The sequence below is a fragment of the Astyanax mexicanus genome, chromosome 12 (assembly GCF_023375975.1).
Source record: "Astyanax mexicanus isolate ESR-SI-001 chromosome 12, AstMex3_surface, whole genome shotgun sequence".
Classification (NCBI taxonomy): domain Eukaryota; kingdom Metazoa; phylum Chordata; class Actinopteri; order Characiformes; family Acestrorhamphidae; genus Astyanax; species Astyanax mexicanus.
The window spans coordinates 19,457,295-19,483,793 of NC_064419.1; the positions used below are offsets into that span (position 1 = coordinate 19,457,295).

Consider the following 26,499-nt stretch of genomic DNA (forward strand, 5'->3'; position numbering starts at 1 on the left):
ATAAAATGATGAAAATCGGAATTAGAAGAAAAAACATTTTAGGTTAGATAAACAAAGACAAACAATCACAAAACTGTTACATTTTCGTGGTCGATTTTATGGCTTCAATAGTTGAACGAACATATATACATTTTCAGCATTTCCATCGGTATATTCGTCCTGGCATTGTGACACAATAAATAGGCCAGATTTCCGTTGCTTTTCATGTCAAACAACGAAAAAAGGCAAAACATAGATAGAGATGTGAAAATGAAGATGGATATATAATAATAAAAATAAAACCGAACGAAAACGTAATTTGCAAAATTCATATACAAAATTGTACATCTTTAGCATCTTCCCATTCGCGTTCGCATGTGTGGTAAAATTCAGCACAAAAACAACGAGGCTTATATTTGAAATCTTTATTTAGAATAAAATCAATTTTCGTAAAATAAATAAAAAATAAATAAAACAATGAGAAAAAACGTGTTGTTAATATGTTAATATGGCATGCAAATATGATGCACAATCTCAGCTCTTTTTTCCCATCCTTATCCCGACAAGATCCCATGTCTACATGCTCTCTCCTACCACAGATAAAAGAGGGTTGTGGTGTTTTGGGGGGGTGGTAACTGTGCCCCTAACATTAAGGCTCAGAGCGGATGTTACCCAGAACTCTCAGTGTTCCAGGCCAGCATCCCTCCCTAAAAGTGCAGAAAAGTGGCAAAAGAAAAGCCTCTAAATGCGCGCTCGCCTGGCCATCCCGTTTCCAGGAGCTCGTAAAAAAAGCCAGACGTTTAAGGCGCAGAAAACGATTCCCCAATGAAGGAGCGCTGAAGAGCAGCGCGCTTTCTTTACACGTCTAATTAGAGTTAATTGCTCTTTAAAAGAGGTGTTGCTCACTATAAAATCATCTGACCCGCCCCAAAAAACTCGCTTTCTTTAAATGGGGGGTTTGGGGGGCAAACAGGCTGTCCGAAGAAACAACAGGGCTGTGCTTTTTGTGCTGTTGTTTTGGTTCCCATTATTTCAGTCGGGTTTCATTAGCGCATTATAATCACTGGGTTAGTTCAGTCACTGGATTTAAAGGTTAAATTAACCATATACACTACAATAGTATATTAACAACATATATTATATTAGTGTATGTGGGAAAATACATAAATATCTACTGAGTGTGTATGTGTGTGTGTGTTGCTTTTATTCTATTTATTTTCCTTTAGTAAGTTTTGCAGGTTGGATAAAGTAATTCATCCTGGCCTCCAGTAGCAGTAGGGGGTGAGGTAGTGTATATATGATCTCAGTTGTAATGTAGCTTTATCAGTTTATTAGGGAGTATTGTGTGATTGTGTGTTTGGAATCTCCGATTAATAAATGGGGTTTGTAAATGTTTGGCATGGTGACAAGATCTTACTTTATGCTCTTATGATCAGGGCTTCACTGCTTGAATCATTCTTCTACTTCAGCAGTCAGGAGTCCGGCAGATCATCTGCAGCCTAAAAGAAAAACAAATCAAGTTATTTATATAAACCTAAACACACTTTTATGATATGTATATCATTTTCTATTTATTATCAGACACGAGTCTGTGATATTATTAAAATGTTTCTGTTCAAGATTAATTAAAAAGATTACAGATAAAAAATATTGGCCAGTCTGACTAACTGAAAAACACTTGTGCAATAAAGGGCATGCATTGCTGACCGCATATTGTGCGTTGAAATATGTTTAATCGTAGGAGATCAATACACACTTCAGAGAGTTATCATTTATTTATTATTCATATAATTATATTAGAATTCATTAATTACTTACTATATGTAATGTAAATATTTTAGCGTTTATTCCAGATAAAGTAACACTAGTAAATTAAAAACATGATTTCAGCAAGTGCGTGAAATCAGCACGTAACCACAAATCCTTGACATAACTATGTAAGTACTGTTTTATTTATTTCTTTTGTATAATTACTTATTTTTGTTATTTTTTTCATCGACAATATGAACATCAAAACGCGCAAAATAAAATTATATTATTATGTTTAAATTACGAACAACAGTAATAATCAAAATAGTATTAATAATGCGTTAATGTCATTGCGCCACACAGGAATACTTGATTTATCTCACACATGTTTTACTATAACAAGTCGTGCAGTTGTGAGCACTGATTTAATGCAAACAAAAAATATATAAATACAAAAAGAGTGGCATGGGTTTACGTGCAGCTGGAAACATGCGCACACAGATTGTTCAGTAAATGAAGCGTGTGTGTGCATGAGCGTGAGACGTTCTCTTTTTCCTTCTGACTGCAGTCACATGTGTCAGACTGAGTTCTGAGAAACTCTCAACACTGAACCCCGCCATCAGCCCCGAGCTGCAGCCGCGCGCGCACAGTGAATGACAGCAGCTGTGTTCGAAAAGGAAGGTTCAGTATGAAGTCGGTGGCGGTTTCTATCAAATGTGTGTGAGAATCTTCCCTAAGTATGAAAATCGACTCGTGCACATTTAACATGCAGAACTGTAGGGTACTTACATCATAGCTGTGTGTCATTCTTCTACCTGTGATCCTTCGCACGGGCTGGACACGAAGGCGAACGATGGTCCCCGCGCTCTGCAGAATTCACATCCACACAGCAACTGTACTGCGTCCTCACCTTCTCCTGTACGGTCCTACACAAACACACACACACACACACACACACACACACACACACACACACACACACACACACACACACACACACACACACACACACACACACTCTCAAACACACACACCATCTCAAACACACACACACACACTTGCTTACACACTCCCACACACTCCCTCCCTCTCTTCACTCTCTCTCAAACACACACGTATAGGCTACACAAGCATTGACGCTCGAGCTACTGCATGCTCCACAGCCGCAGCGGGCAACTGTACACACACACACACACACACACACACACACACACACACACACACACACACACACACACACACACACACACACACACACACACAAGCTCATGCTCATGAGAAACAAATATTGAAGTAGACCAAGCAAAACATTTTTTTAAGATAAAAAAATAAAAAACAAAATAATACCAATATTACGAATATTAATAACAGCACTACATATAAAACAATGGCAAAAATTATAACAACATTAATACAAATATTAATAACAAAATCAATAGCAAAATAGCCACCAGTAACCACAATAATAAAAAAATGTTTATTAACATTGCATTTTAAAAATATTATTATCATACAATTATTACTTTCTATAAAAAACAATCATGCTACTACTAATAATATCTTATCAATAATAATAATAATAATAATAATAATAATAATAATAATAATAATAATAATAATAATAATAATAATAAAAGTTGTAGGAGCAATAGCCTACCTCGCTGTCCTGCTGACTGAAGGGCAGTGCTCCAGTCCCCTCACTGAGGGATGCGACCTTGACCCCGGCCGAGCTTTCTCCGTCCAGCGCCGCTGCGCTCAAACACACTCCGTATTCCTCTTAAAGCAACCGAGAGGAGGAGAAGGAGCCGAGGGGTGGGGGTGGTGGAGGGGAGGTGTGTGTGTGTATGTGTGTGTTGGAGGGTTGTTGGTGGTGGTGGTGGGGTGGTGGGGGTCCGATCCGAGATGGTGCGGACCGAGGGAGGGAGGAGGGGAGGAGGGAAAGAGATAAGTGATCTAAAGGAGAGACGATAGGACAAAAAAAAGTGATGATGATGAATACATTGGAAAGTTTTTTGGGCCCTGACGAGGGTGTCAGATTGAATGGCCTGTGCGCATGTGCGAAGGTGTCCGAACTGACAATGCTCGTGAGATGAAGACAGTGCTGGTGCTGCTTCTGAGCTCGAGGAGGACGAGAGGAATCTACGAGCCGACGACGAGATGAGGTCCAAGGCGAGGGCGAGAAAACTGGCCAAAAGTAGGTCCCCCTCTTCTCTAGACCTTCACTCTTTCGCTTTCTGCCCCCCTTTCGCTCGCGTCTCTCCGCACTCCCCTCGCGCGGATCATCGCCAATGGGTCATTTTCATTGATCACTTAGTTCACTTAGTTCCTGGTCGGGACCCATCTTTGTTGTGTGTTTGTATTTTTTGAGATATTATTTTCAGTCGCTCTCCTCAGTCGCACACTTTCCAAACACGAGCGTCGGAGTTTCGATCTTTCGCAACTTTTTTTGCTACGCTTTTTATTTCTTCTCAACGTCAGAAGTTTCACGCGTGATGGAAGAACACGGCGGGCTGCTTGGGTGTCATGATAAGCAGGGACATAGAGAGAGAGAGGGAGAAAAAGAGAGAGAGAATGTTTGGGAGAGGAAACAGAAGGAAACACCGCTGCTCAATGCCTGCACGGCGCTGGGGCTCCAGCCTTTTGTCGCCGGGAATCGTTACAGCAAAAGTTAGCCGAAAAGTTGTCGACTCTTTTTTTGTATTGAGCTCTTCCAGGTCTTGTGAAACTGTATTCCATGGTGCTGAAATAGTGGGCGCTCTAGCACTGCGCATGGTCATGCAGGAGGGGAGCCCAGCACTGAGGGGGCACAGCAGCTCTACCTCAAACCGACAGGATCCGAGCGAATTCGCGAGCGGCGCTGCTTTATTCTGCTTTCTTTTTATTTTTGCGTTGGACGTTTCGCTCATTTTAGGACCTCGCGAGGCTCCGTTTGGCTATTCCTGCGTCTGTGGCGATCAATAATGCATGCAAGAAAAATAACCTCGTTTTTTTCCTGGACAGTTTTGGAAGAGAGGCAGTGGGAAAGAGAGAAGCTGTGTAAATCGTCTCTTGGTCTATTTTGGACATTGTGTGTTTAACACCCTGTTTTGTGAGTCGTTGCTTGTGTAGCATAATTGATTCAAAAGAGTCTGCTGAATCTGCTGTAGTTGTTCAATTGCTGCACTTTGATTATTGTTTTGCATGCTGCGTTCACTGTGTCGTGTGGTTGTTCTTCATAGGCTAATTTACACGATTATAAATCACGTATTTTTGTTCATGTAAAATGAATGTAGTTTTAACAACTAAAACACCCCGCGTGCTAAAAAGAACATACTTTAGTTCTGTGTCTTTGGTAGAATGTACATTTCAGAGAGGGTTTGACGTAGCATACTGCATTGCTAAGCGTTTGGTCTGTTCATGTACACAGCCTTATATTTGAAATACACCACAGTATCATTTATGGTGCAGTTAGTGAGATTAAAGACTGGTATCGATAGTTATTTTTATTCAGTGGTTTTTATGTTATTGCTATGCATGTTTATTGACAGGCGTTCAACTGTGTATTTGCACTTGTAATAACAACAACAATAATAATAACAACCATACATTTTAGTATTTAATTGTGGCCTGATAATTTGCTACACTAATGTCTGTAATATTTAATCTGTTAGAGTCTATATTTTTAATATAAGTGCATATTTAAATTTACTTATTTAATAATAATTTAATTCGTAATGTGTCCTGCTCTACCAGATGTTTTTGAATATCAATAAAATAATCATAAATATTTTTTCTCATAGCTGTGAGTGTGTATTTTATTTTATTACCTGTGTAATTACTGAATGCAGTCCGAATAGTGTCTATAGTAATTACCTGTTGATCCATGTTCGCGTGCTGCACTACTACCCTGCTCACCCAGGCCTCAGTCCAGTAGTGCGCATTTAGCGAGTGTTCAGGAGGCAGCTCGCGCTGTTTTCAGTGTGTCTGGTTCAGATGAACGCTTTGGGCCTCCTTGCTTTAGCGCGTGCGGTGAGACTGAAGGAGCTGCAGCCTGCATGCAATTCTGCCTGCTTTCCTCTCGGCCAGTTGCGGCTGTTCCCACCGGACACACACCTGTGAGAAATTCCTGCCCGAGTCTCTGCCAGCTCTTCCCGCGCCTGGGAGCTGAAGCTCAGGCCTGCTGGAGAGCAGAGCGCGGTTCTCCTGCTGTTTACCTGCCGCTCTCCCAGCATCTCTACAGGGAAAAAAGTTCAGCAGCAGATTAGCCGAGGCGGAAGAACAGCGTCTCTTGAAAAAGCCTAATTTATTCCAGACGGACTTAAAAACAGCTTTAAAAAAAAGAGAATAATTATAAAACGAGATATGATTTTTTTTTTAAAACTGTACAATTTGCACACAAGTTTAAATATGTGACTTAAAGATTCTGTAGTGTTTATTTCTTTTAAAGTAAAGGTGACACAGATTACTATTATTATTATTATTATTATTATTATTATTATTATTATTATTTTGTTAATCTAATATAATGCAATTATGAAATAACAATAGTAATTAATTCAAGAAAGTCTTAAATATAATAACACCAGTAATAATACTATTACCAAACAACAATATAATAATAATAATAAATATACAAAAAATACTACTACTACTACTACTACTACTAATAATAATAATAAAAATAATAATAATAATAATAAAAGCAATTATTATTGTTGCTGTTCCATAATTATTATTATTATTATTATTATTATTATTATTATTATTATTATTATTATTATTATTATTATTATTATTATTATTACAAAACAATACAAACTATCGCAACATATCCAAACACGTTTACCATTATAATTATAATGGCCATTTTAATTATAAGTAATACCCAGTAGTCTAAAGTTGTAGTAGTATGCAGTATGAGAACTCTAAAAATCGAGTTTAACAATTTGTACGACTTCCGTATCTGAATAATCAAAGCGGAAACAATTAAATAAAAACGGAAATGCTAACATTTATTATTATTATTATTATTATTATTATTATTATTATTATTATTATTATTATTATTATTATTATTATTATTATTATTATTATTATGGTTACTAACCGCAGCCCCGGTCCCTCACTTCCTTCCCTGTATATCCGACAGATCGCAGTGTGTGTGTTAAAGGTTGATTTGAACTGAAATAAATGAGATAAATGCCCGTTGAAGCGGACAGTCCACACCGCCTTATCCCACATTAACTCGGAAACAGCGGCCTGTTGGGCGATATCTGTGACGCATATTGATTAATAATCTCTATTGATTAATAATCTCTATCGATTAATTCTTCACACGCTCTGGCAGTCATAATACAGAGTGAAAACACTGATAAAGCCAGGCCTGTAAACTCGAAACTACACTAAACTCGAGTCTGTCGGTTTAACAGCGTCGCTCGGTTTTGTGCTTTTTCTTTTTTTGTTTGAAAGTAGAAAAAGCTGCCAGTCTGCATCATAAAATCATAAATCAGAGGAATAACAGTGTAAGAATACGGCTGAGGAGACGCCTTTCGCCTTAAATTTCACACAGATTTAATTCCTACAATTCCTTTCTAATGTTTTTGTTTTTGCTCAGATTAACGTCTTATCTCGCTAAAATCATTTAACGTCGAGAAATGACTGAAGGCAACTGTGAAATAATTCCAAATATAGGCAACGCGGGCAAAGGACTCAAACCCAGCCGTCTGCACCACAATGTTCATTTCATGAAGTCATCGATAAGCACTGACAGTGGAACTGTGCAGAATCCAGTGGCCTGCAGATACATGGCAAAAAATCACCCAGTGCTGAATTAACTCTTACTGGGTTCATTTGTGTCCAGCTGAGCGCTGTGGGATTTTTTTTGCTGTGTGTGCAGCCTGTGAAGGAGCTGCAGTGTGTAGTAGTAGTAGTAGTAGTAGTAGTGTGTAGCTTAGCTGGAGAGGAAAAGGCCACTTTCCTAGGTAGGGATAAGAGTGGTTTAAGTCATAGCAGAGCTACTGTACACTGGGGTGAGGTTATGTATACAGTATTTGGTTGATGGCACTTTTTTTTCTTCATTTTTTGTTGTTTTACTTTTTGTCATAATGTGAACATGGCTGTTGCTTTTCACATGATTCCAATGAACTGGAATAAAATAGTTTGACTACTAAAAGTTACTGGCCTGTAGATCATTTTTTACTTTACCAATTATATTTTTACTTCATTAGTTAACTACATATTAAAAAATAACTGTAAGTTATAAAAAAGTAAGTGTTGCCCTGTGTTGTGTTGTCTTGTATTGCATGTGTTATTATGGTATCAGCCCCCTGTTGTGTGTTGCCTCAATCTTGATATCAATACAGGGTTTGCATATCAATATGCTGTTGTGTATCAGCCTGGGATCTGCAGATCAGCAAATTTCCAGGAATGGAGCCACGTTAAGACGTTAAGATATCCGCACACTGCAAGCACTAAGCACTGTAAGCCTCCCGAAGCCTCCCTGTCATAATTCTAAGAGAATTCAAAGCATTGTCACTCTCATTACAGTAGTAATATTAGGTATATTAGTTTTTTTTTCTAATGAGACATTTCTGGATTACCGCTCCGACAGAGCTGTTTTCATTTTGATGCCCTCTTTGAAGAGAGAAATATGGATCACAAATCACAAGGTTCTTGTGCAGCCTATGATGTTTTGACAGATGTAATAAAATCAAGCCATAACACTGTAAAACAGTGATGGGAACCGTGTGCAGGGGCCTGCTAGAAGGCTTAGGGCCGTCACCACCGGCAACTGGATTTACACAATCAAAATGGCTGACGTTTGGGCTTCCATGGTCATGGCGGCTGGGTTTGTATGTTGAGAATGTATTTCTTCTTTTTTTTTTTCCTTTTTTTTTTCTCGTCGTCTGCCTCGAGGGACCTGGGACGGGCTAATGGCTCGCAGGTCATTAGGGGCTGTATAACTCCCCCACCATCTCACCTCAGATAATCTCAGAGGTGTAGGTTTGTCTTTGATAAGAAGATACTGTCAAAAGCAGTCTAAGTGCCACTTTTGTATGATCGACCAGGAAGGTGATAAACCGGTCTAATGACCGTCTGCATGTGTGTGTGTATGTGTGGTGGGGGGATCATATATATATATATATATATATATATATATATATATATATGTATGTGTGTGTGTGTGTGTATATATGAGTGAATGTGTGTGACTACAAGCCCTTGAAAATGGTTTCTAACATATGCAGGTGGGAGTGGGAGGGTTTTCTGTGTGCCAGCAAAAAAAACGAGGAACCGAGGAACTGAAAAGAGGAAAAGAATCATTTTAATTTGTTTTTGATACTGTAATAAGCAGCAGTGCAGCCTGTGGGAAATTTATTACACACACACATACAGAATACGAACATACTGCATGCACACATGCATCCCTATACATCAGAAAGAGAAGTTATGGGGCTTGCAGACGTTTTGACCATGCAATGTACTTGGTTAACCCCTTAAACACTAGTTAAAAAGTATATGGATTATTCTGTATGTATCTACAACACTAATTTTTAGGGTAGACAAATATTAGGCTAATGAAGTCTCGACTGACTTATAGGTTTTTTAAGCTAAACCTTTAAACTCAAGCCTTATTATTTAGTAAAGTAAAAACACCAAGGCTGCTATGAAACTAGAGAGTTAATAGAGGCTTAATACTGTACTAACTTTCAATGGTAAAAGGATTTTATTCAGTAATTTATTCAGCAATACTTCTCAAAAGAAGTACAATTTAATACATGTAAAAGTTAAAGGAAAAAAATATTTGCTCTTCGTGTAAAATTCGTAATTTGTAGGTGCGTTTTCTAGAGACCATCTGCATTTATTTTACATTAATAATTTGACCAGGAGAATATTCTGCAAATCCTGGTGCTCATGTACTTTAAATACTAAGTTTTGTGAAAAGGTCACAGTTAAGGTGTCCTTCTTGTCCTTCTTGTCTTGTGAAGTTAAGTGTGTAAGCAATGCTGCACAGTGGAACGGTGCAACAATACTGTATTAACGTCCAATAATAAAAGGATTTTATTCAGTAATTTTGTTGAAATTCCATTGGTGTACAATTTCTATTGGTGATACAATGAACAACCACCAGATGAATCATAAATCAAGAAAAAAAGATTGAAAACAGCAAAAAGTATGTACAAGATTCGTTTGGTCGTTATTTATGAGAGACAGGAATTAAATCTCTGCGGTTAAGCCCCAATATGAATTTTAAGAACAGGCTGGGGGATCAGGGTGCCACAGAGCGAGGCAAAGCTTGCCCACCTGAGCATGGCCCACCTCACCAGGTAGTTTCAGGAGAGAAAAACACCACAAACCTGCCCTCGCCCACGCTCCTCTCTCCCTCCACTCCTTTACCACTTCACTTGACGCCTCCACTGCCCTCGCTGTGCTCGGCTTGACCTACCTTTTCACAAAATCACAAGCTAGAGGAAGGCTTCAGCTTCTCATTTTCTGTGGGCAGCGTGCTCCGTAAGACCCCTCAACACATTATCAGAACTGTTCTTGCTCACTCTTATTAGTTTATACTTGATTTATACTTAAAACAGAAAATATATACATATATATTTGTAGAAATGATCAAAATCTGCTTAGTGATTTAGTAGCTACTATATTATATAAACATTTTGGAATTGAAGAGGTTAAAATACAGTACTTATACTTATAGTACTTATATACATAGTATATAAGTATATACTTACAGCTGCAATTGATAACCTTTTAACTTTATTACTCAGATTATAAATTATAGGCTCCTATAATTATATGTTAAATAACAGCTTTGCATTTATATAGCAAAAACTTTGTATCTTTTAGATACATTAGCTGCATGTTTATTTTGTTATGATAAAAATCTCAAACTCAAAAAAAAAAAATCAGAAAACAAAATAAAAAGAAAATAATCTTTCTTACATTAAAGCAGATTAAAGTTCAAAAGATCATAAGATTTCTTATCCTGTGAAGTTTTGTCAAAGCTGTGATCTTATGCATTATGAGTTTTATGACTATGGATTTTGTGTGGAGTGCAGAACTGAATTATGGGCCTATACTTTAATGACCCAGTTTAAAGAATAAAGGTAAAGCAGTGATATAACATATATACAGCTCTGGAAAAAGAAAACTTAAAAATGATGAGTTTCTTTGATTTTACCAAATTAAAAACATCTGGAACATAATCAAGAGGAAGATGGATGATCACAAGCCATCAAACCAGGATTTGTTTATGCCAGGAGTGCAGGCATAAAGTTATCCAAAAGCAGTGTGTAAGACTGGTGGAGGAGAACATGTCAAGATGCATGGAAACTGTGATTAAAAACCAGGGTTATTCCACCAAATATTGATGTCTGAACTCTTAAAACTTTATAAATATGAACTTATTTTCTTTACATTATTTGAGGTCTGAAAGCTCTGCATCTCTTTTTTTTTTTGTTATTTCGGCCATTTCTCATTTTCTGCAAATAAATGCTCTACATGAGAATATTTTTATTTGAAATTTGGGAAAAATGTTGTCTGTAGTTTGTAGAATAAAAAAAACTGTGGTCATTTTACTTAAACATATACCTTTAAATATCAAAATCAGATAATCTGATTCAGAAACTGAAGTGGTCACATATATATATATATATATATATATATATATATATATATATATATATATATATATATATATATATATATATATAGATATATATATATATAGATATATGTATGTACATGCCTAAAAGCTTAACTGAATAATGTCACTAACTTTCCCACTGCCACCACCAATACACTCCCGCCTCTCTTCACAAAGGAGGACAGATTTATATTAGGTTCTAATATAAAAATAAATATTTATTTTAATAAAGAGATTAAGGGAATTCATATAGACATGGCCCCGTGCTGCAGAGCGGAGCAGGGTGCCGAAGGCAGCCGAGGGAAGACAGCCATTACAAAACAGTTAAAGCCATGTCTGAGAGCAAGAGGAGCTTATCATGTTACAGCGTACGCTGTCTGCAGCTCCTCGGCCATGGAAGGGGGTCGGGCTCCGTGCTTTTTTTTTTTTTTTCTTTTTTTTTTTTTTTTTTGGTTTACTTCTTCCAAAGGTGCTTCAGCAAACAGCATTTACAGTATCTGCAGCTCACATAAGCTCACATAAAAATCCAGACAGTAAGTTAAAAAAAGAAAGAAAGAAAAAAATATAATGCAATGATTGTTGATGAACGTCCCAATATGGTTATTGACCTCTTGTAACGTGAGCTACTTTACTCCCTGGTTGCAGTTGACAGGGTTTTGGTTTGTTTGTTTTTCGGCTCTGCTCAGCCTACATTTTCTAGGACTCTTGAGATGTATCATTTCCTTTTTATGTGTGCGATGCTCCTCCAGCAAAAAGCCCTGCCAGAAAGTGAGCTTTTACTTATTATTAATATTAAGCATGTCATTCATGTATATAAACAATATGTGGGCCACTAATAACACCCCCAATCCAACACTTATCACCTTCTGCTGTAACACTGCTCTAAAACATATATATCTTAATTCTTTATCTTCAGATATTTACTACAGAACAGAAGGGCCTTCAGATCAGTAAGTGGAGGCCAAGTTTCACAAGCCTTCATTCACACCTCCAGGAGCAAATCCCATTGGCTGCACTTTGTGACGTCAACCTTTTCGTGTGGAAAAAAAAAAAGAGCAGGCAGCGTGTGCCCACAGGGTAGAACTTGACTAACTGTAGTTGGGACACACAGAGAAATAATTAACCCAGAATCATGTGTTCAGTGCTTCTAATTTTAGGCCGTAAAACGTCTCGGTGTCGTAACTCCAGCCCTAGAAAAGTGCAAGTAAACTTTCCATCCAGCGTCTGCAGGCACCTCAGCTTGGCAGCGCTCACATTCTCGAGCCCTAATGAACATTGTTGAAGACAAGCGAGAGTGCTCGAGTCCTTTAGATGGATGTGACGCAATTTAAGTTCAAAGAAATAGGTGTATTTTAAGGGTGGATATAATAAACCCAAGGTAAATGTTAAGGAAACGTGAGCACACATTAATATGTATGTGTAAGGGTTAGTAAGTGGTGAAGGGTTACACATTTCTCTACACATTTCATTTTTGTTTTTTTTTATTCTACCTTCTAGTAAGTAAATGTTTAATCTGACAATGAACTTTATGCCATTGCATTTATACTATATTACATTTTAATCATTTCTAATACTTGAATATTGTTGCTTGTCAAAATAAAAGCACTTGATTTTTAAACTGCTCTTTACATTGTGAAAAAAAAGGTTGGTTAATGGACTAATAGTAATGCTCTTAAATGAAGTACAATTTAATATTAATATTAATATGTAATAGTTAAAATAGTAAAAATGTACAGTATTTGCATTTCAAGTAAAATTATGATTTTGAAGATGCATTTTCTGGAGATTATGTCCTTTTATTTTCTCTTAGAAAATGAAAGCTTACATTCATACTTTGACCAAGAGAATATTGTGCAAATCCTTGTGCTCAGGTACTTTAAATACTAAGTTTTGTAAAAAAAAAAAAAAAAAAACTTGCCTTTAAGGTTTGCTTCTTGTGAAGATTAAGTTAAGTGTGCAAGCAATGCTGCACAGTGAAACAGTGCACCACCCTGTTGACCCAGCCTAACTTAGCTCATTTTTGTTCTTGGCAGTCATATGAACCTTTTTTTATTGACCTTTCTGACAGCATGACTTTGTCATTTCTTTATAGCAAACTAATAGCAGCAGATTTTTGAATTCACTAAATTAAAAAAAAAAAACTTTTATTATGCAAATAAATACAAATAAAAAGAGCATTTGCATTGAATTGCTATGTAATACAGAATTATTGTCAATTAGTATTTGAATATATTAAATATTCTTTAGGTTTGTAGTATTTAAGAAAAACTAAACCTATTGTGTTTTAGATTTTTTTTTTCTTACTTATTATTTCTTTACTACCTTTACCTGCTATGGGTTTTTTTAATGCACCACTGTGATCAAACATCCTGTGATTTAATGTGGTGTTGGTCGACATTTCTTCTTCTTTCGCTATTCAAAACTTAAAACAAGCTTGAAACAAAAGATGTTTTTTTATTTTTTATTTATTGAGAGTCATGGTAAGTTAGTTCTTAGATTTTTTTTACAGTACATTAACAGTAGTTTGCTTTCAGTCATTTATAACAACTTTTTTTTTAAAATGAACACAAGAAGCTCTTATAAACGGACTTCTCATTGTTCTGAATAGGCTTATGATAAACGTTAACCCACTTTAATTACAGACTCTCAGGTTAGCGTCTCGTTCTTGCTGTCTTTCACGGTTTCTAGGCTGAATGATTACAGTTAGACTCCATGAACAGTTTGAAAATCAACAGTAAGTTTTCGATCTGTCTCGGTAACAAGAAAAGCTTCTAGCAAGTAGCTTGTAGTCGTCCATCTGGTGACTGAAGTCAAGAGTTCATGCAAAAATGCTGGCCCAGCTGATTTGTTTACATGCATGTGAAGAGACTGTACTCATTCATTTGATGTCAGGGCAGCTTTACGTTGGTGCGCACCACTCCCTCAACCTCTGTCCACATAGCAGCCTCTGAAATGCTCTGCAGCTCCCTGTGCATGTGGACGTATGGCATCCAATAGCAGTGCCCCTCTTGCGGGCAGGCGAGCACACTTGCCACAAGGCAACCGTCTAGGCTGGTGGTTTTGGCATCTGCTGGGATGTTTACAGCTGCTGTTTAGCCTGGACACAGCACACACACAGCACACACACACACACACAGCACACACACACACACACATTCTTGAATGTGTCTGAATATAAAGGGTGAATTAAAGGACAATTTAGCTTTACAAGGTTTATACTTTTTATAAACATTTTTGCTGAGCTCTAGATGTGCTGCAAAACCACAGAATGAAAATGAGCATCTTCAGTATTACAGGAAAAGATTACTTATTTGGCCTTTTTACACTAAAAAGCTTATTAAGTGTAAAACATATTAAGTGTTTTGCAAAAACAGATAACTGTGATTCTTATATCTGTTACACATTATGGTGTGTTAGAATGTGTTGTGCTGGCATGAGTGTATCAGAAACAGCATTGCTGCTGTATATATATATATATATGCATGTTTCTTGATTTTACCTAATTAAAAACCTCTGGAATATAATCAAGAGGAAGATGGATGATCACAAGCCATCAATCCAAGCTGAACTGCTTAAATTGTTGCTCCAGGATTGGCATACATTTATCCAAAAGCAGTGTGCAAGACTGTTGGAGGAGAACATGACAAGATACATGAAAACTGTGATTTAAAACTGTGATTATTACACCAAATATTGATTTCTGAACTCCTAAAACTTTATGAATATGAACTTGTTTTCTTTGCATTGTTTGAGGTCTGAAAGCTCTGCATTTTTTTTGTTATTTCAGCTATTTCAAATTTTCTGCAAATAAATGCTTTAAATGACAATATTTTTATTTGGAATTTGGGAGAAATGTTATCTGTAGTTTATAGAATAAAACAACAATGTTCATTTTACTCAAACCTATACCTATAAATAGTAAAAAAAATAGAAACTGATTCAGAAACTAAAGTGGCCTCCTATTGTTTTCCAGAGCTGTATAAATATATATTTAGTTTAACACCATCACTATTTTGAAGGCATATTTTGAAGGCAAACTAAAAAGAGACTTTATAACACATTTATAAGCAGTGAATTACATATTTATAAAGCAGTACTTGAGTTGTAATAAACAGCTGACTCAGTTAAATCTATTGTTTATTGTAAATAAATGACGTAATGTGCTCTTACGTAAAAATGATGGACTTTTGTCTTGATAAGTTGTTAGAATTTTCAAATTAAATAATGGAACTTATAGTAGGAATTCTCAAGCATTGCCTGGACTTTTTCTGGACGTGTTATTAAGTGCTTATACATATGTTATAAAGTCCCTGTGTCCCAGGTAGTTACATAGGAAAGTGAAAACAAGTCTGAGCCTAAACATAATTAGAACTTCAAAAGCTTCAATAATCTTAATTTGAAGTTTTGTAACTGTAAAAACTGTAGAAACTTAAAAAAATTCACACATTCACACACTCACACACACATAGGGCTGTACAGTAATTCCCCTCTGAGTGGGTCAGTATCCTCCCCGGCCCATGGGCTGCTTGGACAGACACGGCTTCTTCAGGCTTTGATGTTGCATCCTTTGGTGATAAGAGAGTGAAATTCAGTCCCAGCAGGGACAGCATCTCCGGAGAAAGCGCTTTAAAGTCCCTCACAGATTGCGCTTTCAAAGGGCCCGACTCACTCGTTTATCTCCTCCTCTCATCTACTCTCCTCTATCTTTTGTCATTAAGAGAAAGACGTGCGCGTACCATCCCGGAACAGGCCGAAATATCACAACAGCACAGGCCAAGGGTGTGTGTGTCTGTCTGTGTGTCGGTCTGTGTGTATTGGTGTGTGTGTGTGTGTGGTTTACCCAAAGTCAAAATGTTTTCTACTTCAGAGATGGAGTGTCGATTGGACTTTGATGAAGGTGTCTTTCATGTTGACTGTCAGCCCAGTCGGCATTATTTCGCAAGCGGACAGTGCGGTCAGGATTTGTTGAGATTCACAGTAATTGACCCATCATTATCCACTGACTTTGGCAGGCCCAGCCAGCCTCTGTTTGCTCAATGCTGCACTTTTCTTTTTCTAAAAAAAAAAATATAAATGAAGAAACAAGAGGGGGGGGGGGGCGTAGTTTAAAGGGGCTGAGGGGAACCGTTCCCCCATGAATGCTCCCGCTTATTTCACCGCCTCTTCAACTAGTGCTGTCTGTGAAAATTGGCTTAATTATGGCAATGGCTGTTTCTCTTTTGCCACGTTGCAGCACAATTAGCCCATCTCCACGACTGCAATTTATTTTCATGCAAAATTGAAGGCAGTGGCACGTTGATTATGAAGCGCCCGGCTCTCCCGAGAGGGGCCGGCTCTATTGGTGTGTTAAATTTCATTAACTACAGTGTGGCTTAGTGGAAAAAAAAATACTGAAAACCTCAAGCTGCCGGCATTTTCTTCAACCGCTTCAACCACTGATATGCTCAACAATTCATTACCACCATAAATCTCAGCCCAGGCTGATGAGATCATCAATATAGATCATTATTTATTTAATATTGATTTAATTCTCATATGCACTGTATTATACATTGCCTGGCCAAAATAAGAGCACTACAAAAAAAAAGCTTTGATGCATTTACTTCAATCCAGTGTTGCATTAATTTTTCATCAAGATCTTGCAGCAGCATTGATGATGGTAGAGTCTGACCACTGCACAAAGCCTTCTCCAGCACATCCCAAAGATTCTCAATCCGGTTAAGGTCTGGACTCTGTGGTGAACTTTCAATCCATGTGTGAAAATGATGATCTCATGCTCCCTGAATCACTATTTCACAATTCCAGCCCAATGAATCCTGGCATTGTTCATCTTGGAATATTCCCATACCATCAGGAAGAAAAAATCCATTGATGGAATAACCTGGTCTTTATTCAGTATATTCAGGTAGTCAGCTGACCCTATTCTTTCAGCACATATTATGGTATTTAAGCATCAACTGATTTGACAGCAATGTACTGTTACTTACTTACTAAAGTGCATCAACTGGACTTTTTTCTACAATACTTTACTCTACATTGAATTCCAGCATGTTGCTGTAATAGCATAGTGCTTCTACTGTAAATAATACTGTTTTTAACTGTTCCAGCTAGAATGGCTAGAAATCAGATGTGCTAAAATGCGTGTTGGTAAAACAAAAGCCTATAGAATATATAATATTCAAAATACCTGAAGCAAAAGTTTGCACTTTATTTATTTAAAGTAGATTTCATATTGCAGGGGTCAACAATTAAGTTTGTTCGCAGGCCAGATATTTTCCAAGCCATTACGTTGCAGAGTAAAAAAAAATTAAAAAATGTTGGAAATTGAAGTGCAGTAGCTCTCTAGCCCAGAGGGTTGTTGAACCCATTTACAGAACAGTTGATCTCAAAGCAGGAAAACCCAAGAAGAAAGGAAAAGGGTTGTGGTCCAGTACACTACTGCTGCCCTGACTAGTAAGTTGGGACAGGGCCCTTATAAGCACTTACCTGTAAAGAAAATGGTAACTTGTTCTTATGACCTACAAAACTGTGGCCTGGCAGTCAAATATTATATATGTAATACTAAAACTTTTCAAATATAACTGAAAACCCAAGGGAAGGTAGCCTTAGTGGCTAAGACTACACACTGATGGAGAGCAAGGGTTGGGGGACATGCTCTTTATAAAAAAAAAAAAAAACATGGCAGGTGCCAATAAGAAGGACAGACTTTTTTGTGTGAAGTACTCTAAAATGTTACGAGTAAAATAAAATTCTACTTGCTACTTGCAGATAGTAACAGAAATAAGTACAATCTTATATGTGGTACCATATTTACAGAAATATTCTGTATTTGATTGAACCATTAGTTTACTGCCAATGTTACATATATTCCATGATGAATGGACCAATAGAAATAAATACGTTACAACTTCTTGGAATACATTTTTTACATACATCTCAGTATATTTTAACTTATATGATACACTGTGGCGTGTGGGTGTTTTATATAGAAGTAAAAACAAACTTCTAGTAAAGATTGTTCGAATTGAAACACTGAAACACTGAGAAGGTTTTTCTTTTCTTTTTCTTTTTTTAGGATGTCAGCAAAACATTTCAAGATGGGGCTATTAGCTTCAGTCTCACTGTGCGATTTGCCCGTCCAATGAAAGGAGCAAGGCTCCGGTTCCACGATAATGATGAGGCTGCGCGTGAAAATATTGAATTGCAAAAACATCCAGGGTACAATCCCGTGTGAATGCGCCTTTCAGCGCAGCACCAGCGCTCAGGCCTGAGCTTCTGAGTGATGGACAACAAATGGCATTCTGTGCCGGGGCGGGCTCTTCAGCCCATCAGGCCACTCGGGCCGAGGAGCTCTTATCTGTGATCCATCTGACCTCTGGATGTTTCACCACCTCAGCTGCCCGTCCGGCCCGGGGGTGCAAACTGACTAGCATTTGTGCCCAGCATAATGATTTCGTCTGCTTATATTCTAATCCTGTTCATTTATTAATCGTGAGAGATCATTTTCAGTAATTATTTAGTAAGTACTGTCAAAATACTTATGTTATTACTATGTCATTACACCACAAAAACAGCCACAATGGTCACTTTACAGGAGAAAGAGAACCCATTTCAGTTATTGCAAAGTATTTCTATTTGTTTATTCATCACATATTACAATTAAGTAAACAAAAAAATAAAATTAATAAACCTAGCAAAACATGGAATTGCAATGTTTTTGCATGTTTTTTAAAAGTTAAGAGACCACTTCAGTTTCTGAATCAGTTTCTCAGATTTTGCTATTTAGATGTATTTGCTTTGAGTAAAATAAACATAATTTTCTCCCAAAAAAGATGCAGAGATGCAAAAAAAAGTTCATCTTTGTAAAGTTTTAAGAGTTCAGAAATCAATATTTGGTGGAACAACCCTGATTTTGTAATCACAGTTTTCATGCATCTTGGCATGTTCTCCTCCACCAGTCTTACACACTGCTTTTGGATAACTTTATGCCTGCACTCCTGGTGCAAAAATTCAAGCAGTTCAGCTTGGTTTAATGACTTGTGATCATCTATCTTCCTCTTGGTTATATTCCAGAGGTTTTCAATGTGGTAAAAAAAACAAAAACAAAAAAAAACAATCATAATTTTTAAGTGGTCCCTTATTTTCATCCAGAGCTGTACAAGTAATGAGAATAAGAACTTAAAGAGTGGATCCGTATAGATGCTCTTGTGTTTAACCTCATAAACCCCCCAAAAACACACACACAAAGGATGAGTTGTTGAATCGTAAGAAACTTTATGTTTGAATGTGAAAGTAAGTAAGTTGGACATAAAGGTAATCAGGTTCTGTATGGAACCCTGATATGCATGTGCCCATAGATATTGCAACTGGGCCTGTAGATCCTGCATACTAGTAAGTTGCTGAAGCAAGCATCTTAGCTCTAGGTCTCATAAATACTTACTTGGCGATAAATCTGGTGACCAAGCAGGTTAAGAATTTTTTATCTGTCTGAGACATTCCTGAAAAAAGCTATGGGTGAGCATTATCCTGCTGAAAAATGCTACAACAAAATCTGAATTGAAGCTCACACCATGAGGCCTTCATACTCAAATCCATCTAGTCCATTGCCCCAGATCCCAGACCGAACCCGCTGTGAATCGAAGGTGGTGGGATCATTGTTTTTTAAAGCAAGGCCTAGATGGCGCTAAATTTGTTGAAACAGTTATGTTTCATGTGCCCTTTTCCTCCCTTTTCTGGCAAGTCTATCAACTGGCCAAAATCTTTTTGAGTGCATTGTATAAGCATGTCTTATAGTCAAAAATCTCTTACCAAGAGGTACACTACCCAAATGAAGCTCTTGAAAGCCTTTTTATTGACCAACTGAGGAAGCACTTTGACACTTTTTTGTGGCAGTCAGAGCACACATGTAATCGTTTACATACAAGCCTTTGGGCAGAACTGAGTTTGGAGCAATCTGGGTTGCATTATTTTCTTTTTGTCAAAAAGTCTACACACCTTTTTGGGTTTTAATTAGTCCTTAATAGTTACTAGACAATCAGTTTTCAACACATACTAAAAAAAGCAGTAAAAATCAATTGTCTTTCTGATTCATTTGATGGCATCATGATATCGCATCTAATAAAATGCAAACAGACGAACAGATTGTGTTTAAGACAAGTGAAGGTTGTGCCACCACTGCTGCCTTTTTCCCACTTCAAAGTAGCGGCTTTAGAGCTTGTGACTGGTGGCATTAGCTAAAAAGGCCTGTTGAATTCTAGGGGTGTCTGTAGGTTGGCTGTATGTCAGAACCCTTCTACTTCTACAACCCATACACACACACACACACACACTCTTTCTCTCACTCCACTGTTGCTTCCCCCTCCTTGCTTTCGCTCTGTGAACTGCATGTTGGCATCCGTGCCCCTTTTCCGACTGCTGTCCACTTCTTCAATCCCTTTTCTTGTTTTTTTTCCTGCTTTCTTTCTTCCCCCAAACCCCCTTATTTCACTCGCTCTTCCTCCGCTCTGGAAGCCTCGGCGGAGGCCTTTGAAAGGATGCGGCAGCTTTGTCCTCGCCGATAAAAGATGCCATAGTTTCCCTTTTCCTCTCCTTTCTCTCGTCCCTCCAGCGGCTCCTGTAGAAGTGCAAATTGTTAGCCTCCGAGGGGCTATCCTCCAGGGCCCCAATCCAGCCTGCTAATTACGGCCGAAGATTCCGTCCCCGCCGAAAAAAGCGGCGATTTCCCACAACCACCTGGCCTTCTTTTCTCGTCGGCTTTGATGGCAGACATCCCCGCCACCCCTCCATCCCACCTCCCACCCCCTCTTCTTCTCCTCCTCCTCCTCCTTCTTCTCCTCCCCTCCTCCTTTCCCCCCCTCCCATACCTCACTTTTCTCTCCCTTGCTCATTAATAGGGGTTTTGAATTGCTTTCTGACCCTGACAAACTGCTCTTGTTGAAAAGGAGATGAGAGGAAGACTGGAGAAGGGTGGGGTGGGGGGGAGTAGGTGGGTGAAGGAATGGAAAAGAGGTGGAGGAGGAGGAGGAAGAGGAGGAGGAGGGAGGACAAGGTTGGGGGGGTGGGCAAGAATGGAGGGGGCGGGGGTTATGGTCACACGGTGAGCTTGTGGAAGTATGTAGCCGAAGTCTATTATTGTTGTTTCTTAGTCTTTTAGGCCTCCAGTGAACCCGACCCACACCCCTGCTACCCCCCTCCAACCCACCCAACACCAACTGTTTGTTCCTTACTTCAGTGTCATCCCCAAAGGTAGACAGATCGAAGCACTGCAACAAAAGAGCACAGCGGAACGACTTTGACTACTAACCTGACCCTGGGCTCCCCCAGCCTCACACTTTCATTCAGAGAAGCCAAGCCCCTCCTAAGTGCCGGACGGAAGTGAAGTTGTGATAGACTTGGTAAACCATTTACATTTACATTTACGGCATTTGGCGCTCTTATCCTCAGCGGCTCACAGAAGTCCTTTGTTCTCTACTTGGAAAACCTATCCGTATGCTGGTGCAAGTAGGCCGGAGTCGAATCACTGACTAGTTTCATTTCTCAGACCCTCTACTGTCTGTTTTAGTCGTTGTCCTTATGTACTTATATAATGGATGGAGATACTTTCTTTCTGCAGCACTTGAGCATGTGCACATCGTTGTGCATTTTATTGGAAATGCCGACCTTGTACTTTCTGTCGCTGGACACTTTATGAGGTTACCTACCTTATAAGTCTAGAATATGGGTTATATATACTGTAAGGTACCATGCGCAATTTGTTAGCCACCCTCTACACACCATCCATCAATGGAAAGTGCTCTGGTCAGAATGTACCTCCAGGAGTTCGCCGCTTCGAATCCTGTTCATGCAGAACATTTAGAGTCCTGAGAAAGAACAATTGGCTTTGCTCTCTCTGGGTTGGTAGGGGGCGTTCTTTCTCCCCATCTGTGAGCTGAGGTGTCAGAACCAAGTCGCTGGGTTCTTTTTCTCTGAGAGCGCTGACTTCACATGTATCCGAGGAGGCATATGGTAGTCTTCACCCCTGGTTATGGGGCATCACTAGTGATAGGGGGAATCCTATTGAGTGGGTTGGGTGATTGGGCGTGTAAATTGGGGAGAAAATGGGAAAAATTGGAAATAAACTTGGGATGGCTAAACCCTCTCTAGATACAAGTTACTCTACATCTTTATGTTGTTACATCTACCCCTGTAAATACAGAGTAGTCCAACCTATCCAACCTCAATCTTCCATGTCCAGTTTAAAAACCCATCATTTTTTAAACAAGCTAGAGCCTAAAATCCTTTTATCCATTGGTTGTCTCTGCACAAGCCTCTCAAAAGCCACTAATCAATACCCAGTCCTCAGTCCTCTCCAGCAGTCCAGAGTGTGCACAAGAGAGCGAGAGCGAGGGAAAGAGACAGAGTTAGCCAGAGCTTTGGGAGCAAAACAAATTGCTCTGTTACACACTCTGACTTCATGACATTATCAGCTGGGAGGTCTCCTGAGGAGAGCCTAGCGCAAGGAAGATTAGTGTCCTCCACAAAGGAGAAAGGGATGCCTTAGCGCTGTGCCGGCTGCCCGTCGTGGCTCTGGAGAGAATCATTAACTCCTGTTCACAAAGATGCTTCCCAAAGTGCCACTGTTTGCCCTGCTTGAGTGGACTGCAGAGGGCATGGCTGGTCAGCCTTGTCAGACTCCTCAGTTAGTCAGGAGGCATGTGGCTTGTAAAGCAGGAAGGGCACCTGAATTTGACTGCCACACTTTGCAGGGGCACTGGGTTTGCTGGGGATTGCAGGAAATGTATCCATATTTTGGTATTTTTTTGATTAAATTATTATCCCTGACAATAAATTGATATGAAAGCAACTGAAATTTTGTTGGCATATATGACATAACAAATGGGGAATACTTCTGTCTTGCACTTAATGGTTCCAGGAATGATCCAGACCCAAAAATATAAAACTAGCTACACCTAATCTCTCACCTTCTGTTAGTCAGCTCTGCCTGTGATCTACAATCTCCAGACTACATTGCCCAGGATACAACAACCTCAGCTTCACAGCACTCTCGGAGGAAAGCGCAGTGACTCGGTTCTGATACATCGGCTCACAGATGCCTTGTGCTGATCGACATCACCCTTTGGAGTGATGTGGGAAGAGAGCACCATCTACCCACCCAGAGAGAGCAAGACCAATTGTGCTCTTTTAGAGCTCCAGTAGCTGAAGGAAACTGCATTAACAGGATTCGAATTTTCTTGATTTTTGCAAGCCGTCTGATGTTGCCTTGCTGTGTTTTGACCTCTGGACTATTAATCTACTTTGCTATGTTATATCGTTGTTGCTGCTGTTTACTGGTATTGACCTTGCTTTGTCTGACCATCCCTTTGTCTTATACTTTATTTAGTAAAGTATAGATTGCATCTGCCTGTCTCTGCAACAGAAGCAATGTGTAAAACGTGTGTAACTTAACTTACCAGATGTTGTCTCGGCATGGAGATGTAGAGGTTCCTAATGGTGTCCTATGATAATCTTTCCCATGCAGCTCAAATATTCACACAGTTTCTGCAGTTCTTGCGGTAGAAGTAGAGTTTTGATAGCATTTCCAATAACATGCTACACATTTTCAATCTGGAATAGGTCTTCCTGAAGTAGCTAGCCATGACAATGCACCTGTATCTTTATATCAGCAGTTTGTGGAGAGAATTGTCTTTTTGGAGTAGCGCACTGAAGTGTGCATTTAGAAAAGGTAGGACCCCTGGTTGTGGGACTGGCATGAAGTTTGTAATGAAGGTCTTTTGGATGTGTGAATCAAGAGTGAATGGATATACTACACATATTCAAGATGGTTTATTAGCCAAGTAAAAACTGTCACATTTCAGCAGAATGGGTGGCCACTAAGGACTTTCCCAGAAATAGGCTGCAGTTGAGGCAGTTCCTTCAACTTTCTCTATAAGAACACTGTTTTAAAGTGAGACAGAAATCACATAGCACAACTCAGGTAAGCTTAGCTGTAAATCATAAGCAGTGAACCTATATGATGTACTCTCTCTTTTTTGCTTTCTCATCAATGAAGCCTTGTGCATCAGCTCCTTAATGCGATGGCCCAGTGCATGGCAGATTGTTGTAATTGAGGCCTGGCAGGGCTGTCATTCACATACATACACACACAGAGACACACACTCACACAGTGGAGTACTTTGTGACTTTTGTGTTCTCTCTCTCTCTCTCCCTCTTTCTCTCTCTCTCTCTCTTCATGCCTCCATCAAGTCAAGCCACATCCTACAGCTAAACATAAAATGAAGATCTGGTTTCGGAGTTGTGTTTTATGAGCGGTTAGAATGCCAGCCTGTGTGGGTTTTCGTCCGCTCCTGAGTTGACCATTCGCAAATGTCGCTGAGGTTTTTTTGAAGACGTCAATTAAAGTTTTAATTGGGGATAAGTTATGCGAAACAAATGTTTTCCTCCTGAAGAAGGCTCTGTCAGTCAACCTCTCAGACACTGCGTGTAGTGTTTCACAGCCTATTAGGCACAGTTCTAAAATAAATCATGGGAAATGTGTACAGAATTTTTTAATTTTAGTGTAGAGCAATTCAATTCTGTATAACAATTCTAAAAAAAAAATCGGTGTTGGAAATATTGAGACATATATCCTCCAAAATCGGAGAAATCATAAAAACTTTGAACACTATATTCGATGACTACAAGTGAATTAATCGACATCACCCTTCATAAACATCATGTATAAAGTGTTATTCTAACTAGTGTTGGAATAAAAGTCATCAGAAATAATATTTTTGCCAGATTTTGATGACATTTTACCTCAGGATTTTTGAAGGCAACTGATATTTCTTAAAAAATGTATCTCTATACCTCTATATATGCATCTCTTTAATAGTCTTTTACAATTACATTACTAGTCAAAAGTCTGGACACATCGTAAATCGAAAAAATTGTTGTACGTTGTAGATTAATACTAAAGTCTTCCAAACTATGAAGAAACACATAAAAGAAAAGATAAACCAGAATATATATATATATATATATATATATATATAGTTTTAGATTTTAGATTCTTTTAAAGTAAGCACCTCAGCTTTGCACATCTCCGCATATTTTCTCAGTCATCTTTATGAAGTAGAGTCACCTAGAATGGCTTTCAGTTAACAGCTGTGCTGAATTTGATATAAAAACATTATGATGAAAATGGCTCTCATCAGCAGAGATGATGTCCCAAGCAGAGAAGACCAAGAGTTATCTCTGTTGCTGTCAGTTGCAGCAAAGAAAGGACACGGAGAACGGACACAAACGCAAAAACAGGATGAATATACAAACAGGATTAACTAACAAAAACAAGAAATTAACTAAGACAAGATAAAGCAACCTAACCGAGTGAAAATGTACTAACACTGAAAACACAGGGGCTTAAATACACATGGAGGGAGCAGGAAACAGGAAACACCTGAGGGCAGGTAATGAGGGGGCGGGGCTACAAATGAACACAGGAGAGCACAGAGAGGACCATGTACTTAAAAAGGTACATTAACCAACAGGAGGGCAGGAAAGACACACATATAGACAGGAGAGACACAGAACAGGATGAGAACATGACAGTTGATGAACTTATGTTTTTTTTTTGGAGCTGACTTATAATATTGTAATAAAAACATTCTACATTGACTTCCATTGTTAAAAAAATTGAGGATTTCCTCTCTCCTGTCAAGTTTTTACAATTTATGAACGCAACCTCTGAAGAAGGTCATTTCAATCCAGTTTTGAAACAATAATAGCAGCTATAACAGCCACTAGCATACAGTATATTGTCGCTCTCAACCTGCCTTGTATTTTTTTGTCAGCATATAAAAAAAATATGTCTGCCTGCTTGCACACACTTGCAGTACTTAATGTACATTCATGCACAACTTGTACAACCTAATTATTAAAAGCATTAAAGGCAGCAATGGATCAAATCTTATAATAGAACCGAATGCTCAGCAAATGTTTGCTTTATTGTGACGTCAAAGGCCGAACACCACTTATAGTAATAGATTTTAGTAAAGCGTGGGTCGACATGGCGTCGTGGTCACATGTTCTTTTTTCTCTGTCCCTGTGCCACCTGAGGTCGTTTAGTGAGCGTTTGTTTGTTATTCTTTGGTGTTTGACTG

At 38.5% G+C, this 26,499-nt stretch overlaps 1 protein-coding gene and 1 long non-coding RNA gene across 7 annotated transcripts in view; one reads left to right on the forward strand and one right to left on the reverse strand.

The window, feature by feature from the left end:
• Positions 1-713: 713 nt before the first annotated feature.
• On the reverse strand, positions 714-3,683 carry LOC125806222 (uncharacterized). The gene is made up of 3 exons (XR_007441508.1): positions 3,386-3,683; positions 2,518-2,904; positions 714-1,478 (listed from the first exon to the last, which is right to left on the reverse strand). It is a non-coding gene; the product is annotated as an uncharacterized LOC125806222 (long non-coding RNA).
• A 103-nt stretch (positions 3,684-3,786) lies between these two features.
• prdm16 (PR domain containing 16) overlaps positions 3,787-26,499 on the forward strand; it is a 304,752-nt gene continuing 282,039 nt past the window's right edge. For all 6 annotated transcript variants that reach the window (XM_049486253.1, XM_049486256.1, XM_049486258.1 and 3 more), the window contains exon 1: positions 3,787-3,922. In XM_049486253.1, coding sequence (XP_049342210.1) covers positions 3,886-3,922 — 37 coding nt within the window. In that variant the 5' untranslated portion in view covers positions 3,787-3,885. The remainder of the gene's footprint in view (positions 3,923-26,499) is intronic.